Source organism: Ipomoea nil, unplaced genomic scaffold, assembly GCF_001879475.1.
Source record: "Ipomoea nil cultivar Tokyo-kokei standard unplaced genomic scaffold, Asagao_1.1 scaffold1932, whole genome shotgun sequence".
Lineage (NCBI taxonomy): Eukaryota > Viridiplantae > Streptophyta > Magnoliopsida > Solanales > Convolvulaceae > Ipomoea > Ipomoea nil.
The window spans coordinates 539,895-553,882 of NW_017618360.1; the positions used below are offsets into that span (position 1 = coordinate 539,895).

General features: G+C 36.8%; 3 protein-coding genes across 8 annotated transcripts; 2 read left to right on the forward strand and 1 right to left on the reverse strand.

The window, feature by feature from the left end:
- The first annotated feature begins 1,740 nt into the window (after positions 1-1,740).
- On the forward strand, positions 1,741-8,755 carry LOC109194010. 4 transcript variants are annotated; one of them, XM_019344847.1, is made up of 10 exons: positions 1,741-1,993; positions 3,152-3,555; positions 3,852-3,937; positions 4,025-4,506; positions 4,661-5,101; positions 5,237-6,005; positions 6,104-6,334; positions 6,419-6,543; positions 7,058-7,293; positions 7,658-8,755. In XM_019344847.1, the coding sequence occupies exons 2-10, from the start codon at positions 3,181-3,183 to the stop codon at positions 8,504-8,506; spliced, it is 3,594 nt and encodes a 1,197-aa protein (XP_019200392.1). In that variant the 5' UTR covers positions 1,741-1,993; positions 3,152-3,180; the 3' UTR covers positions 8,507-8,755. The 4 variants fall into 4 exon arrangements, with proteins under 4 accessions (XP_019200392.1, XP_019200390.1, XP_019200393.1 ...); XM_019344845.1 differs by having other exon boundaries at positions 1,742-1,854; positions 3,153-3,555; XM_019344848.1 differs by having other exon boundaries at positions 1,742-1,851; positions 3,153-3,555.
- A 153-nt stretch (positions 8,756-8,908) lies between these two features.
- LOC109194016 lies at positions 8,909-11,544 on the forward strand. Of its 3 annotated transcripts, XR_002056359.1 has the most exons (6): positions 8,909-9,100; positions 9,515-9,647; positions 10,177-10,270; positions 10,774-10,835; positions 10,935-11,187; positions 11,284-11,297. XR_002056359.1 is itself a non-coding variant. In XM_019344857.1 (5 exons), exons 1-5 carry the CDS (start codon positions 9,067-9,069, stop codon positions 11,419-11,421), a joined length of 480 nt encoding a protein of 159 aa, XP_019200402.1. In that variant the 5' UTR covers positions 8,919-9,066; the 3' UTR covers positions 11,422-11,544. The 3 variants fall into 3 exon arrangements, 2 of the variants coding, with proteins under 2 accessions (XP_019200402.1, XP_019200403.1); XM_019344857.1 differs by lacking the exon at positions 10,774-10,835 and having other exon boundaries at positions 8,919-9,100; positions 11,107-11,187; positions 11,284-11,544; XM_019344858.1 differs by lacking the exon at positions 10,774-10,835 and having other exon boundaries at positions 8,925-9,100; positions 9,521-9,647; positions 11,107-11,187; positions 11,284-11,544.
- Positions 11,545-11,608: 64 nt separating this feature from the next.
- Positions 11,609-12,478, reverse strand: LOC109194015 (putative gamma-glutamylcyclotransferase At3g02910). Its single transcript, XM_019344856.1, has one exon. It carries the CDS (start codon positions 12,280-12,282, stop codon positions 11,731-11,733), a length of 552 nt encoding a protein of 183 aa, XP_019200401.1. The 5' UTR covers positions 12,283-12,478; the 3' UTR covers positions 11,609-11,730.
- Positions 12,479-13,988: the final 1,510 nt, after the last annotated feature.

A 13,988-nucleotide genomic window follows, 5' to 3' on the forward strand; every position in this document is an offset into this window, starting at 1 on the left:
TAATGTAATATTTTTAAATATATAAATTTTATATACTAATATTAAATTTAACATTATGAGAAATTAAATTAACAAAAAAAAAAAAAAAGTCTCGTTAATGGATTTAAACACAAAATGAGATAGAATGAGAAAAAAATTTATCTCATATCTTAACTTGATATAGGCTGGCAGAGGTTGGTCCTTTTTTTTCTTTTTTTCTTTTTTTTTGAAAACCATCTTGGTCCCTTTGAATCAATAAGAACAGCCCGGACAATGTTAGTGTTGTCAATTACTATAAATTGTTGATAAATTCCTTACAAATTTATAATCATGGATTTCCTTACAAATTTTTAAGAAATTAACACATTGAATTATAAAGAAAATGTATCTTGTGACTACTCGTTGCACGACACTTGGAGGAGATGCGAGTGTGAAGTATGTATACCCTAGCCTATCAAATTAACATGACAAATATCCAAAATATGCATAAAGGCAAGACTTACTATAAAAAAAAAGTATTTGATAGGGAATATAACTCAGTTTTCGGCCTTCTTGCTCTAATGGCATGTTCGGTTCGGATAGTCTTGAGATTCGGGCAATTTCCCGACCTAAATAATCGGTAAGTAGCCCCTGACCGACCCGATCAAAAGGTTAAATTGACTCGTTGGCTTGATGGACAGCTACCCTAATTTTGATGTGTTCGGTCCCGACCTCATAGTTCACCTGAGACCCTAAGTACATATACTTAGCACATAAACATAATTCCAATAAAGCGGTTAGTTATTCAAACACACCATTACACGTGCACGTTTCACTTCAGCTGACCTGATTGTCATGTGCATGGAGGACACGTAGCACTCATCATGCGGCTTCTCAACAGTGTCCCATCGAATCCCTGTAATTCTATAAATACCCCGCATGATACTGGTAGAAGGGACTTGCAAACACTCTATTACTTTATTCAGCCCGGGAATCTATGGCCTTAGATCACATCTATAACCGAGCTTAACACATTAAACCAACAAGCATGCGATTCGTAGTATAAACTCGTATTTACTACATTAATATTATCACTAGAAAACATCGTTAGTCGCTATCCCCTCTTAGCTAATAAGAGCATCCTTATCAGTTGGGGTTATTAGGGGGAGAATGTAAGAGTGAGTAGGAAAGAGAATAATGTGGGAGGGGAGGGAAAAAAAAATCAAAACTGATTTTATAAAAAAAATATATAAAAAATAAGCATGTCATTTCTCCATTGGTTCTTTATCCTTCATCATTAATTATTTTTCTTGGGCAGAGCAGATGCTCCCCACCCCTTCTCTCTCTTGATTCTCTCTCTGCCACCATGGCATTTTGGCCTCAAAAGTAGTGAATTCTCCCCTATTTCTCCTCTGATGTAGATGCTCTAAGAGTAATTTAATCCAAATTGGTGCTCGTAAATAAATAAGAAATGTCCTGTTATAGGCAACTCTAACTGAATTAGTTAGACAATTAATTTGCAAAGTTAAAAATTTATAATTACACATATAAAAATTGTATATTGATTTTTTAATTTGAGCCAGAATATTATTGTTGATGTTTTATTGTACTAAAAATATATTCATTTTAATGGTTTGTTGGTTTTAATAATACTGTGTCATTTTCGCATTTCATTTTTTAATTAGGTTAGAAAATGGTTAGCTTTCATTTCAAAAAATAAAAAATAAAAAAACCCTAAGAAATTTAAAAAGAAAAAAGCTCCGTTATATGTAATGACTACTGAGTATCAGGTAAGAAATTAAGAATTGAGAAAAGGATACACAGACATTCATCATACGAGAATCCAGTAGCTGTGTACCTTCTGTCTCGGAGAGTGTCTATGAACATGAAGAGGTGGTATATATGAACAGTTCCCTTTCCTTCTAACATACAAATTCACCGCCGTAGATTTGCAGCAGAACGATTATTTACTTATTGTTTGTTTTCGCTATCCCGTTCAATTAGTGCTCTGTAGTAATTCCAGATTTATATATTTTTGGTTAGTTTTACTATTTCTACACGCTTATAATCATCAAATTCAGAATTTCATAGCACGCTTGAATTGAGAAAGAGAGAATCGATTAAACCAGATATGTGTATAGGCGAATATTGAGGTGATGTTTTGTGTTTATCCTTCATAAGGGAGCGTATTGGGGTTAATTGATTGCGTCTTTCGCCTTGTCGGGATGTCTGAGCGGAAGGGGCAAACTCTCCTTGAGCTGTAAAATGTGACTTACACTCTATCCTAACCCAAGGAGTGCCTGTTTATATTTCCATATTTATTTGCTCCAATTCCAATTAGGGTTTTTTTTGGGGATTAATTTGTGCTCCTGTAAATGCCCTATTGTTTTTGTTTCAAACCATTCTTGATTTCTTGATAGTATATTGTGAATCACTGTGAGAAGCAATTATATGGAAACTTAAAGGTATATTGGTCTTGACCGATTTCCTTTCACATTTGATAGAGGATCATCCTTATTTTCTTTGGAGATTAGGGCTTTTGGTGTACAATGAAATGACTTGTGATCAATATGGTTTTGATAACTCTATATCATACTATTCACTAGAGGAAGTTTTGAAATGCATGGAACAGTTGATGAAGGGATCTAAGGCGTTATGGCTCACATTGTAAAATTACACCCTAACTAGTTAGTTAATTGCTATTGCTTCTCTCATTTCACTCTCCATCTGTTTTTTGTAAAGAATATTGATTTTGTGATTGGTTAGTTGCTTGGTCTGACTGCTGCATAAATTTGGGTTCTTTTTTCTTATTTTCTATGTACATAAAAGTTGGGCTCTGTAGAGGTGTAGTTTGAAAAAGAAAGAGGAAGTTTATTGGTTCATGCTAGTTCTGTTAGCTTATAATTTATGAATTATGACATTACCCGGTGTGTTGTTGGGGTTCTAACCCTAGCCAATCAAAGCCATCTGTCATTCCCATTGAATATGTTACTGTAACTTGCACTTATAGCTATTTTAGTCTTTTCTTAATGCTGTTATTGACTTATTGGATAGTTATTAGCTTGGGCTTGAGTAAAATGGGGAACTAGTTTATATGTAAATTGTTTAGACTTTTGATCATCTAATATAATATTTGTTGATAGAAGATTAGTCTCTGCAGTGGGTGCCTAACTTGTGTTTTGCCGGCCTTGCAGATCGTGCTAGCATATTTACAAGTCTACTATGGAGTCAAAAGTTGATGAATCATTAGAGGAAACACATGTTGCAAATGCTTCAAGTTTCTCTGTGAATGATGTCTCTTTTGCTAGCAAAAGTAGGAAGAATCCAATCAGGGAGAATACTGAAACAGCTAATTTAATCAGCATGAATTCAAGTTATGTTTCTCCATCTGAAAATTCGGATCATAAGCCGAGCACAAGGAGCCCTGATGTATCAGGTACATCAGATGTTTTTATGGTTCCAAAGATGGAAGACCCCAAAGCTACAGAAGACCCTGATGATAGTATGTCAGGCATTGTTACAGGTGGTGAAACCAGAAATGATCTTCAAACCCTTGCTATGGAAGGGAGTGATGACTCTGATGATGAAGAGCATGATGTATGTGGGATATTTTAGCTATTGTTTCATCACCTTTTAAATTTTTCTCTTTGAGCCTGATTTATTGATGAGGAGTTCAATTTGACATCAATTGGCCTGGATGTCATCAAACTACCTTAATGGCTAAACCTCTTCTAGAGCGCCGATAACTGACTGATTAAAGTACTCAAAGCAATTTTACTTATTCTTTGCCATTGACATCCTGAGTGATTATTCCATTTTGACATGTCTCACATTTTCTACTATAATTATATTCTTGTGTTCTCTAAGCATTAAATTCTTTCTCTTGAAAATAGGTAAAAGTTTGTGATATTTGTGGGGATGCTGGTCGGGAGGATTTACTTGCTATATGTTGTAAGTGTACTGATGGAGCTGAACATACGTAAGCATTGAAGTTGGTTTATTGTCCATCAATTCTCTGCTATTCATGTAGTGCCATTTATGACAATTTTTTTTGTTCCTGTTATAGTTATTGCATGCGAGAAATGCTTGAGAAAGTCCCAGAGGGTGACTGGCTTTGTGAAGAATGCAAGTATGAGCAGGACATGGAAACTCAAAAGCAAAATAAAACTGGAAAGGTTAATGGAATTAATAAAACTTATCCTTCTGGACAACAAACAACCATCATTGATTCTGATCACCCTGGTAAGGCAGAACCAAAGTGTCCTGATTTTAATGGAGAAGCAGGTACTAAAGAATATTCTTATCTGAAAGCCTCTGGCAAGAGACGCATGGACAATGCTGAAATTTCTTCTGCACCAAAAAGACAAGCTCTCGAATCTCTTTCAGGGTCACCAAAGGCACAAAGCCCCAACAAGGTTTCTTCACTTTCTCATGAAAGCTCATTTAAGAACTCAGAGAAGGGGAAAGTGAAAGTACATCCATTGTCTACTGGTGCAATACTGACTAATGAGGCTTCAGCTTCAGACCCCCGGCTAAAAACTTCTCAAGGTAGTAATGTTGTTCTGTAATTATGCATGTTTATGTGTATTATGTGCTAAACTGCTAATTGAGTGTCTATGTCAATTCCAATTTACTTGAAGCTTAAAAATTTTCCATTCTTTGGTGGCTTTTGGAGAGCAATTAAGTAGAAACCTCTCTGCAGGTACTTTTTCAAAGTCCAATTCATTCAGCTCCTTGATTAGCAATCCAAAAGTCAAACTCGTGGATGAAGTTTTTCCTTCAAAGCGGAAATTGATTAGAGAAACTATTTCTACTACTTCAAAAGAGGGGCCCATCAGAGCAATGGGGAAATCGATGTCTTTTAAACCCACCAGCTCAAACCGTTTCAGTTGTGCTGAATCAGTAGGCAAGATGTCATCACCTAGGTTTTCTCATGATCAGGATATGAAAGCGAAAAAACATACAAAAGAACAAAGTTTATTTGAAAGGAAGAATTCTCTAAGATCGGAAAGTATGGCTGGTTCTACCATTTCATCCAAATTTGATAAAAAATCAACATCCCACTGTGACATCATGAACAACAATAGAGACTATAAGGCTATCAATCCTGATGGCAAACCAATGACTATCTCAAAATCTTCAGGTGCTGTTCCATATATGGGTGCTTAACTATCAATATATTTATGTCTTATTTTAATCATAATATGGTGCCTTCTATATGTTTCTTGCTTATTTAATGATTTCTTTCATGCATTGATGGTTTTCCCATCCATATCAGATGAAGTTAAGAAACGGGTGTTGCATTTTGATGGAGATACACCTGCCAAGGGAGTTAGCAATTGTGAAGAAAAGCCTAATCAGGCTAATCCAAAGGAAGACTCCTCCTCAGGTTCTTGTGTTACTGAGAGACCGCCGTGTGTTGCTAATCAAGTTCTAGTAGATGGATCATTGCAGCCCAAGGAATACTCTGAGGAGAAAACATGGGAGAGTTCTGGGAGTCACTCAAATCAGAACATAGCTGCCAATGAAAAGATTTCTTGCCAGAAATGTAAAGGAAGTGACCATTCGGCCCAATTTTGCAAAGTTGATAAACCTGTGATAGATGCACCTGTTGTAAAAAATTCAAGAGAGGCCACAAATAGCACTGATGATTTGAAAGCTGCAATTGAGGCTGCAAGGCTTAGGAAGCCTGGAATTTGCCGGAAGAGTAGAGTTCCTGACCAATCTGAAAACTTTTCTGCAGTGAACGTGAACAGTGGAACTAGTTCTCAGGATCAGTTAACCAGTGCACACAGCAAGAGAAATCTTAACTGTGCTATGAAGGTGCATGAGAGGCTTGCAATATCACGGGCCTCTACTGTCTACTATTCTAATAATGCAAAGCAGTTGGGGGTGCTTCCTGCTGAAGGTCCAAGAAGAACAGGAGATGCAGGCACCATTGTTGTTTCTAATGAAAATTCTTCCATACTTCATGTCCAACAACATTTTCCAGTTGCAATGTCGATACTTCTGAAAGCAGTCATTCCAGAGCATCAGTACATATGGCGGTATGAACTTTAACCTTTTCACTTGCTGCTATTGAATTTCAAGGGGGAGCTGCTGCATACTGAAAGATGCGTACCTTATATATGATTTTCTTGTGCAGAGGAGATTTTGAGGTTCTCAAGAGTGGGAAGACGCTTGATCTATGTGATGGGATTCAGGCTCATTTGTCAACTTGTGCATCTCCTAGAGTTTTCGATGCAGCTAAAAAGTTTCCTTGCAAGGTCTTGCTAAATGAAGTATCTCGTTTGAGTACATGGCCAATGCAGTTCCGGGAGTTTGGCGTTAGAGAAGATAATATAGCCCTCTTCTTTTTTGCAAAGGACCTAGAGAGGTAGTTCTCCTGATCTTCCCATGAAACTACATTTTAAATAGTATTTGTTTTTTCCATCTTGAATTGTTTATTGCTATGGTGCAGCTATGAGAAGAGCTACAAAGCACTGCTCAGGAATTTGATGAAGCATGACCTAGCTCTTCAAGGGAACTTTGGAAGCATTGAGCTGTTGATATTCCCATCTAACCAGCTTCCTGAAAATTTCCAACGTAGGGATAATAAACATGCTTTTTGCTATTGCATAAGTCAAATTGTTTGTCTTTGTTGTCATTCTTGTTTCATGATCTCTCTGACCAGTTAAGGAAATATATTATTCTTTTGTGGATTGATTCACTATGAAGAACATGCTCCTACTGATTGCTTGCTTTGCTGCATATAATAGGCAGGATTATTCATTTTAGTATGTTACATACTTTGATCCTTTCTCAATTTTAACTATGAACAGATGGATAGATTTTGTTGCTAGCTGAGGCTGCATGCATTTCATTCTTGTGTGTACTTTTCACTTTCTGTCTAGTATGGGTAGAAAATTATCAACTGGTATTCTTAAATGAATTGTGCATGTTTCCATCCCTTGGATGGTTTTCCTATGTTATTAGCATTTTAAATTTGTTGTATATATTAACCTTAACCCTTAAGCATTTGACTTATCTTCCTTATGGTTTTGAGCACTTAATCTTAGATTATTTCCTCGGTTCTTATTTGCTTATCTGGTATATGCAGGGTGGAATATGATGTTTTTCTTATGGGGTATATTCAGAGCGAAGAAGGCAAGTTGTTCACAACGTGTTCCTGGTGTTGAGAAGCCACTGACTCAAGACATTCTCAGGGCAGTTGCACCTTCACCTGAAAATATGTGTTCCGCTGGGCTTATGGAGACTTCTGTATGCAGTACTCCTGCTTCAGATACTGAAATCCCTGCTTCAATAGTATCGAAATCTGAATCTTCACATAAAGTGGTAAATTAATTCTGCAGCACCCAAGTATCTCCCCGTTGAGTTAGATTTGTGTATGCACATACATGTTTTAGAAGGTGGTTAGTGTAATTCAATTAATATAAGTATTTTTTGGTGGGTGGGTTAGGGATCACAGTATGCTCTGGGGTTCTGAATGCTAACCTAAAAATTTGACTTATGCACGTCTGCTAGGAGAAAGCCATTGTTAGTAAACTGAGTAACTGACAGAGAACCAATCCCAGTTAACTTTGGTACTCTCTAAATGTTTTAGGAATCAGTACACTATCTTGCTGTCAGAAATGGCGTTTTCTTGGTAGAACTATTGGATGCTGATGAGTAATTTCTTTGTGTTAATGTGTTCTTGTAGGTTGAATGCATTGCTTCTGACTGCAAATCAGAGATGGAATGCACTTCTGTTCAAAATGCTGAAGGAGATAGTAATCCTAATACTCGTGACCAGATGTCAGTTCCTTCAGCTTCTCAAGCTGATACACATAATACACTGCACGACATAACTTCTGTAGGAATTTCATCAAAGGAATCTAGTAATAACAATGATGCAACTCCTAGTGGTATATCTTTGGACTATAGATCTAACGATGAAAGCGCCCCTTTGGTGAGAGACAATATGAACGAGGACCCTACCAAGAATGTGCTCGGTAGCTCTGGTGTAAACCACAATAAACGATCACATTCCGAATCCTCTGAAACAGATCAAGCAATCCCAAGTTCCGGTCATACTAACAATTTTGTTGAGGAAGTACATTGCAACAAAAAATGGAAGCCCACTTCTAGTGGATCTTATGGAGGCAATGACCAAACTAGTACCTTGGAAGGCTTGGGGAATGCTGAGAAGTTTCTCTTCCCGGTTGATCCACAACCTATTGGTAGCTCCATACAATGGAAAGTGCACGATCCTTTGCAGGATAATCAATTCCATAACAAGGTCCCGAACCTCAACCTTGCTTTAGGGGCCGAAACAAAACCAGAGATCCCGCCCTTCTTAGTTGGGAAAGAAGAGAAAAAAATAATGGAGGACTATACTACTTCCGACAGTGCAGCAACTAAAGCCAGTGAGGAGGATGCTTCTGCTTCTCTTTCCCTCTCGCTTTCATTTCCTTTCCCAGATAAAGTAGTGCAGCGTAGTTCTGTTTCAAAGACCGAGCTGTCACCTCTATTCCATTTTGGAGGCCTCGGGGAGAAGCCGGACCAATAACAGGCCATGTATCTTACAAGTTAGAACATGTTCACAAGTTTACATGATCGACATTATAATTTTTAGTCAGTAGGAGGTTCTGTTCTTGCACATAATTTTAGTGTAAGAAGTAGTGAAGTCTCTTGTATACAGGAAAGGATATTAGCCGTTATGATACATGATACCTTAGAATGATTTCAATAATTTCATCGTTTGATAGGAGTTAGCTATTCCAGATTTGCTGCCTATCTATCTTTTGTTTGGTTATCACCCTCGTTCCTGGATTAAGCATATACCTTTGTACTTTTAATATTCCGATTTTCACGTTAAGCGGGAGAACAAAAAATAGTAATGCTTTGAATCATAATTCATAAGATAAATAACGTTGAATTGTTGACGTGTTGAGACGAGAGGCATGTCAAAATCATATAGTATTACATTCTTGCCTTCATTTTTGGTGGATATTTTGGAAAGAAATGTTTATCATCTAAAAGCTAAAAAGATGGTTACCACTAGTATTGAGCGCTTAATCAATCCATCCCGTCCGTCCATCAATTGAACTGTAGTAACTGTTAGCTCTCATGGCGACTGGCTTAGCTCCTTCTTCCGTCTCAGGTAACTGCAAGTGTTAACGATTCTGATGTAGCTGTATCTATAATTTCAATATTAGTATGCTTTCTTCCTCCTTTTGCAATTGAGCTGCGATTTTGGAGAGAATTCCACCTCAGCTTGCGTTTGGCTCTATCTATCTATCGATCACTGTTCACTTCGCCGTACTTCATTTCTACGCCTTTTTTGAAGCTTTTCGGAATTGTGCTTGTGGTAGGTGATTAGATTTCATATGGACTGGAGATGTAACCTCCTTGGACAAAGAAGTTCATCATCATATTGTTTGATTCAAATACGATTTTTATTTGTGTGAATATTCTCTGATTGTGAAATAGATTTTAGTTAACGGATATCTTCATCCTCAAACTTTATGCTTTATCTGCTTTACATGTTGAGTAATAACTTCTCATCTTGATACAGGTACAGCTCATTTGAAGACACATGAAGTTAGGTCTGCGAAGTCCTCTTCATTTGTCAAGACATCAGTAACAATTCAGAGGAAGTTGAATCATCAAAAAACCAGTAGCAACTTCGCCATTCGGGCAGAGTACAAGTATGTAATTCTTGTCTTTTCAATTCATTACAAAACACTCAAACATCTCAATATAGATTGAGGAGTATTGAAACATGGAGGGGCTTAGGTCCATAATCATGTGACTATGTGAGAACCAACCTTAACCTGTGAACTGCGAACTTGTGAAGGATTGCATCGCACCCGGATACGATCCGGCAAGGTCCTCCAGGCATGTCTGGGAGCCGTAGCAGTGCAATTATGTAGTAGTTGCAGTGTAATTCTTCACAAGTTTGCAGTTCGTAGGTTAAGGTTGATTAGAAATCGAGGGGCTTATATTGCTTTCTATCAGTTTTATCTGAGATATCTCTTCTTTGAATGCTATATATGTTGCCCGTGAAAGAGGTCTATATGGGTTTTAAAGTGTAAAATCTTTATTTGTTCAGTTTCAATTGTTTGCTAAAGGAAAACTTATTAACAGCCTATTAACAAGCTTAAATAAAATACTTAATTGACAGATGTGAATTGGGTGTTTTAGTTGACAATTGTCTGTTTCCTCTTTTCCATTCAGGGATCAGAGACGTGCTGGTGGCAGTGAATTCATTGCTGGACTCCTTCTGGGAGGTGCAATATTTGGAACGCTTGGATATGTTTTTGCCCCACAGGTGATTATATGACATCAGTTCCACTAAACTTTGGCCCTGTTTGGTTAAATAGTTAGTCTATTAGCCAATTTTGACTTGTTTAACCATTATTAGTTGTTTGACTTGGTTAAACAATCAATATAAATGTTTGGTTAAGTAACTTTTTATAACAGCTTATTACTTCAAAAGGCTAAAATTCAAAAAACTGCTCAAAACAGTTTTTTTGATTAACTTTTTTGAGAAAGTTATTTTGCATATAATCAGCTATCAGCTAACCATTAATTTACCAAACATCTTTCTACAATCAGCCAATACTATCAACTAATCAAACTCACTAACTCAATCATCTAACAGATATAATTGTCCTATTTTGCAATTATATTTTGTGTGTTTCAACAATCTGCTTGACAGTTGATGCTTTATGTTAGTTAGGTGGATAGGTCCAAAATCTGCCTGCCGTTATATTATCATATGACATATTGTTAGCCGAATCCTGAGTTTTTGTATTGACTACTCCGTTTAAGGCATTATGGATGTCAATTATGCATACGAAAGCAATACGAAAGAAAGATATCTACCTGCAAAGGTAAGAAAGCAGGGACTGAAAGTGGTCATACTGTCAACAATGTATAATAAGATCACTCATGTTTCAATGGAAAAAGGATGTTGAAATTCATATCTTTAGGAAACATAATGTTATGTTTGGACTTTGGAATGTTACAAATGAATTGCCAACTTGGCAAACACTTGTGTAATCCAAAGCCTCTTCTGGCCTGGCTTGCTGCTGTGGAGTCATTTTGGAGTTTGTATAGCACTGAAGTTTTCTGCCAACTATTTTCTGTGTCATATGTTACTAGATAAGAAGATCACTGCTAAATGAAGATGAATCTGGTTTCAGAAGGGCCAAACGACCAATATACTATGATGAAGGTTTAGAGGTGATTATAATCTCCACACAATACACTTTGTGCATGCATATACTATACTTGGTCTTTTCTGTTTCATGCCATATCCTACTTGTTTCACTCATGCAGAAAACCAGACAGACCTTAAGTGATAAGATAGGCCAACTCAATTCTGCAATTGACAATGTCTCTTCCCGGTTGAGAGGTAAGGACAATATGCCTCAAGTGCCCATGGAGACTACTGACCCCGAAGAAGCCACCATGTAAGATCTACATCAACTTAGTTCTGTTTTTGTACAAATGGTAATAGAATAGAATCCAGGAAACACAAATTTTTTGCAGACTTTTGAATGAAACTTATTGCATCAACACAGCATAGTATTTGAATGATGGTTCATTTGAGATTATACTTAATCTGTGGAATGCTTAGAGACATATATAGATAGACATATAGTGTTGAAAAACCCAGAGGTCGGATTGAATTTGAGATGTAATCAAGTATAACAAAACATGAAGGGGTGAGAATAATGAGTGAGTTTCATCAACAAGTATAACAAAACATGAAGAAATGTTTAATTAATGATTAGAAATGGCGGCATCACTGGGATTATGGCGGATGAAGAGGCTAATCTGATCTAGGAAAGAGAGGTGCTGAGGTCTATCTTTGCGTCTGATGTAGCCACTGGACTCGATCTCGCCGTAGCAGCTGTAGCCCTTCTCGCCGCTCCTCTTCCACAGCTCCGCCGCGTAGCTCCGGTGAGCATAGTACGCCTCCACTTCCATCAGCTCCTCCTCCCCATCCCCTCGCCGGAGGAGCGTGATTGGGAGCCTCTCGTAGTGGCCGCGCGTGGTGCCCTCCAGCTCGTCCATCCGGGCTAGGGTTCTGGCCGAGACGGCGTAGAGCTCGCCCCAGACGCGGTCGCCGGAGCCGGGGAGGTTGAGGAGAAACGGAACTCTGTAGGGCCCGCAGACGAGCGGGAGCTTCTCCGCGGTTTGGTAGTCGCCGAGATAAGCAGCGTCGCCGGAGTCAATGAGGTCTCGCAGGAGGCCGTGATTGGAGAATCCCCGCTTCAACGTTCCGTATGTGAATATCAGCGTCCCCAGGTCGCCTATCGCCGCCGGGGCCATACCTGAAATATGCAACACGGAGAGGCGAAGAAGAAATGGGAGAGATTTAAGAGAGGAGGATCAGACGGCAATGGCGGACAAATCTGGATGGAATATTGTGAGAGGGAGAGAAAGAGATCCGTACTTAAAACTACTATGGAGTAAAAATATTCGACGTACTACACATTACGGAATCAGGAAAGAGTCAAACTAGCTTGTATAGACAACTGATTATATAGATAAAATTTATCATAAAAAATTAATATGAAGTCTCACTAGTAATAATGTGAAAATAACCTCTCAAAATAATTTTTTTTTTTTTATACCTAATGAATAAAAGTATAATTTTTCCGTGATTAATCCCTTCACAAACGTGACAAAAGAAAGAGCAAAGATGCTTACGAAAACTGTGGGGGCCTCTTTTTCTGGCTTATTCATTGGCACAGACTGCAATACTCCTCATTGATTATTCGTTATTTATTTATTATTATTCCACAAGAAGAATATTACATTTGAAAAATTATATGTGTAAATTTCACGAGTAAAACTCTGTTTTGATTTATCAAAGGAAAAAAATGAAGCACAAAAATTTAAAATTTTGTATAATATCAAGAATCTTTTTTTTTTTTTTTTGATTAAGAATCTTGTTTACTAATATTCTACTTAAATTATCAAGAACAATTAGTATTTGCATATACAAATGTCAACTTTAACACTATAAAATAGTGAAAGTAAGTAAAGCATTATTTTTAAATTAAAAAGACATGCCACCTACCATGGGTAGGTATGAAAAGAAAATTGTATTTTAAGGTTATAATTATAATTGCTTTTTGAGAAAAAAAAAAAGATTTGTTTTTGGGTTTCCTATTTAGTATATTATTTAAAGCATTTCCTCTTTTATGTTTGACATAATTTCTACATTTTATAGCAAATAAGATATGAGTAAAAAAAAGAAATAATGAGTCACTCAAGTATAAGTTATTCTGTAGAGTTAATTCCAGCAAAGATTCGCTGAGTATAGTGATTTTTCACAATTGGTCCCCGTCTTTTAATTTGGACAAATTTGACACTTGACTATCAAAATCTTTTCAATGTTGGTCCTTTCGCTAAATGGTCGTTATTTAGACTAGACCTGGTAATTATGGACACGACACGAAACCGGACACGAAAATAACGGGTTGGTGTTTTGTCTTAATGTGTCTCGGGTCGTTAACGGGTTGACTCGTTATATTTCGTGTCTCAACGGGTCAACCCGTTAAACCTATTAAGAACCTGTTTAACCCGTTAATATTATCGTGTTAACCCATTAACACGAACCTGTTTATAACCCGCTAAGAACTATTGTCATTTAGGTAAGAACCATTGTCATGAATGAGATTACAAAAGATATTATGAACATGACTAAGGATGAATTTACTATATTAGGCCAAGATCCATCAATTGTTGATGCTTAACAATTTGAATTTTTTTTTATTTTTTATTTTTTATTTTTTGTGTTCAATTTTATTCTAAAAACTAGTATGTACTCTTTTAATTATGTTTTTTGGATGTTATTTTATCATTTTATAAATGTTATGAATTAAATATTTTTTAGTTTGTTTGATGGATTGAACTGTAGTTTTTTTTTTTTTTGTTTATATAACTTAACTTTAAATTTTAGTTTTTTAAATATATTAATAGAAATAACGGGTTTCGTGTCGTAAAAAGACACGACTTGAAACCTGTTA

Bases quoted from the DNA above. Each gene is read 5' to 3' on its own strand.
- LOC109194010 (XM_019344847.1), top strand. From the start codon at position 3,181: ATGGAGTCAAAAGTTGATGAATCATTAGAGGAAACACATGTTGCAAAT. The intron at 3,556-3,851 runs GTATGTGGGATA...TCTTGAAAATAG, and splicing joins CTGATGATGAAGAGCATGAT to GTAAAAGTTTGTGATATTTG. The intron at 6,006-6,103 runs GTATGAACTTTA...TTTCTTGTGCAG, and splicing joins GAGCATCAGTACATATGGCG to AGGAGATTTTGAGGTTCTCA.
- LOC109194015 (XM_019344856.1), bottom strand. From the start codon at position 12,282: ATGGCCCCGGCGGCGATAGGCGACCTGGGGACGCTGATATTCACATAC.
- LOC109194016 (XM_019344857.1), top strand. From the start codon at position 9,067: ATGGCGACTGGCTTAGCTCCTTCTTCCGTCTCAG. The intron at 9,101-9,514 runs GTAACTGCAAGT...ATCTTGATACAG, and splicing joins AGCTCCTTCTTCCGTCTCAG to GTACAGCTCATTTGAAGACA. The intron at 10,271-11,106 runs GTGATTATATGA...ATATGTTACTAG, and splicing joins GATATGTTTTTGCCCCACAG to ATAAGAAGATCACTGCTAAA.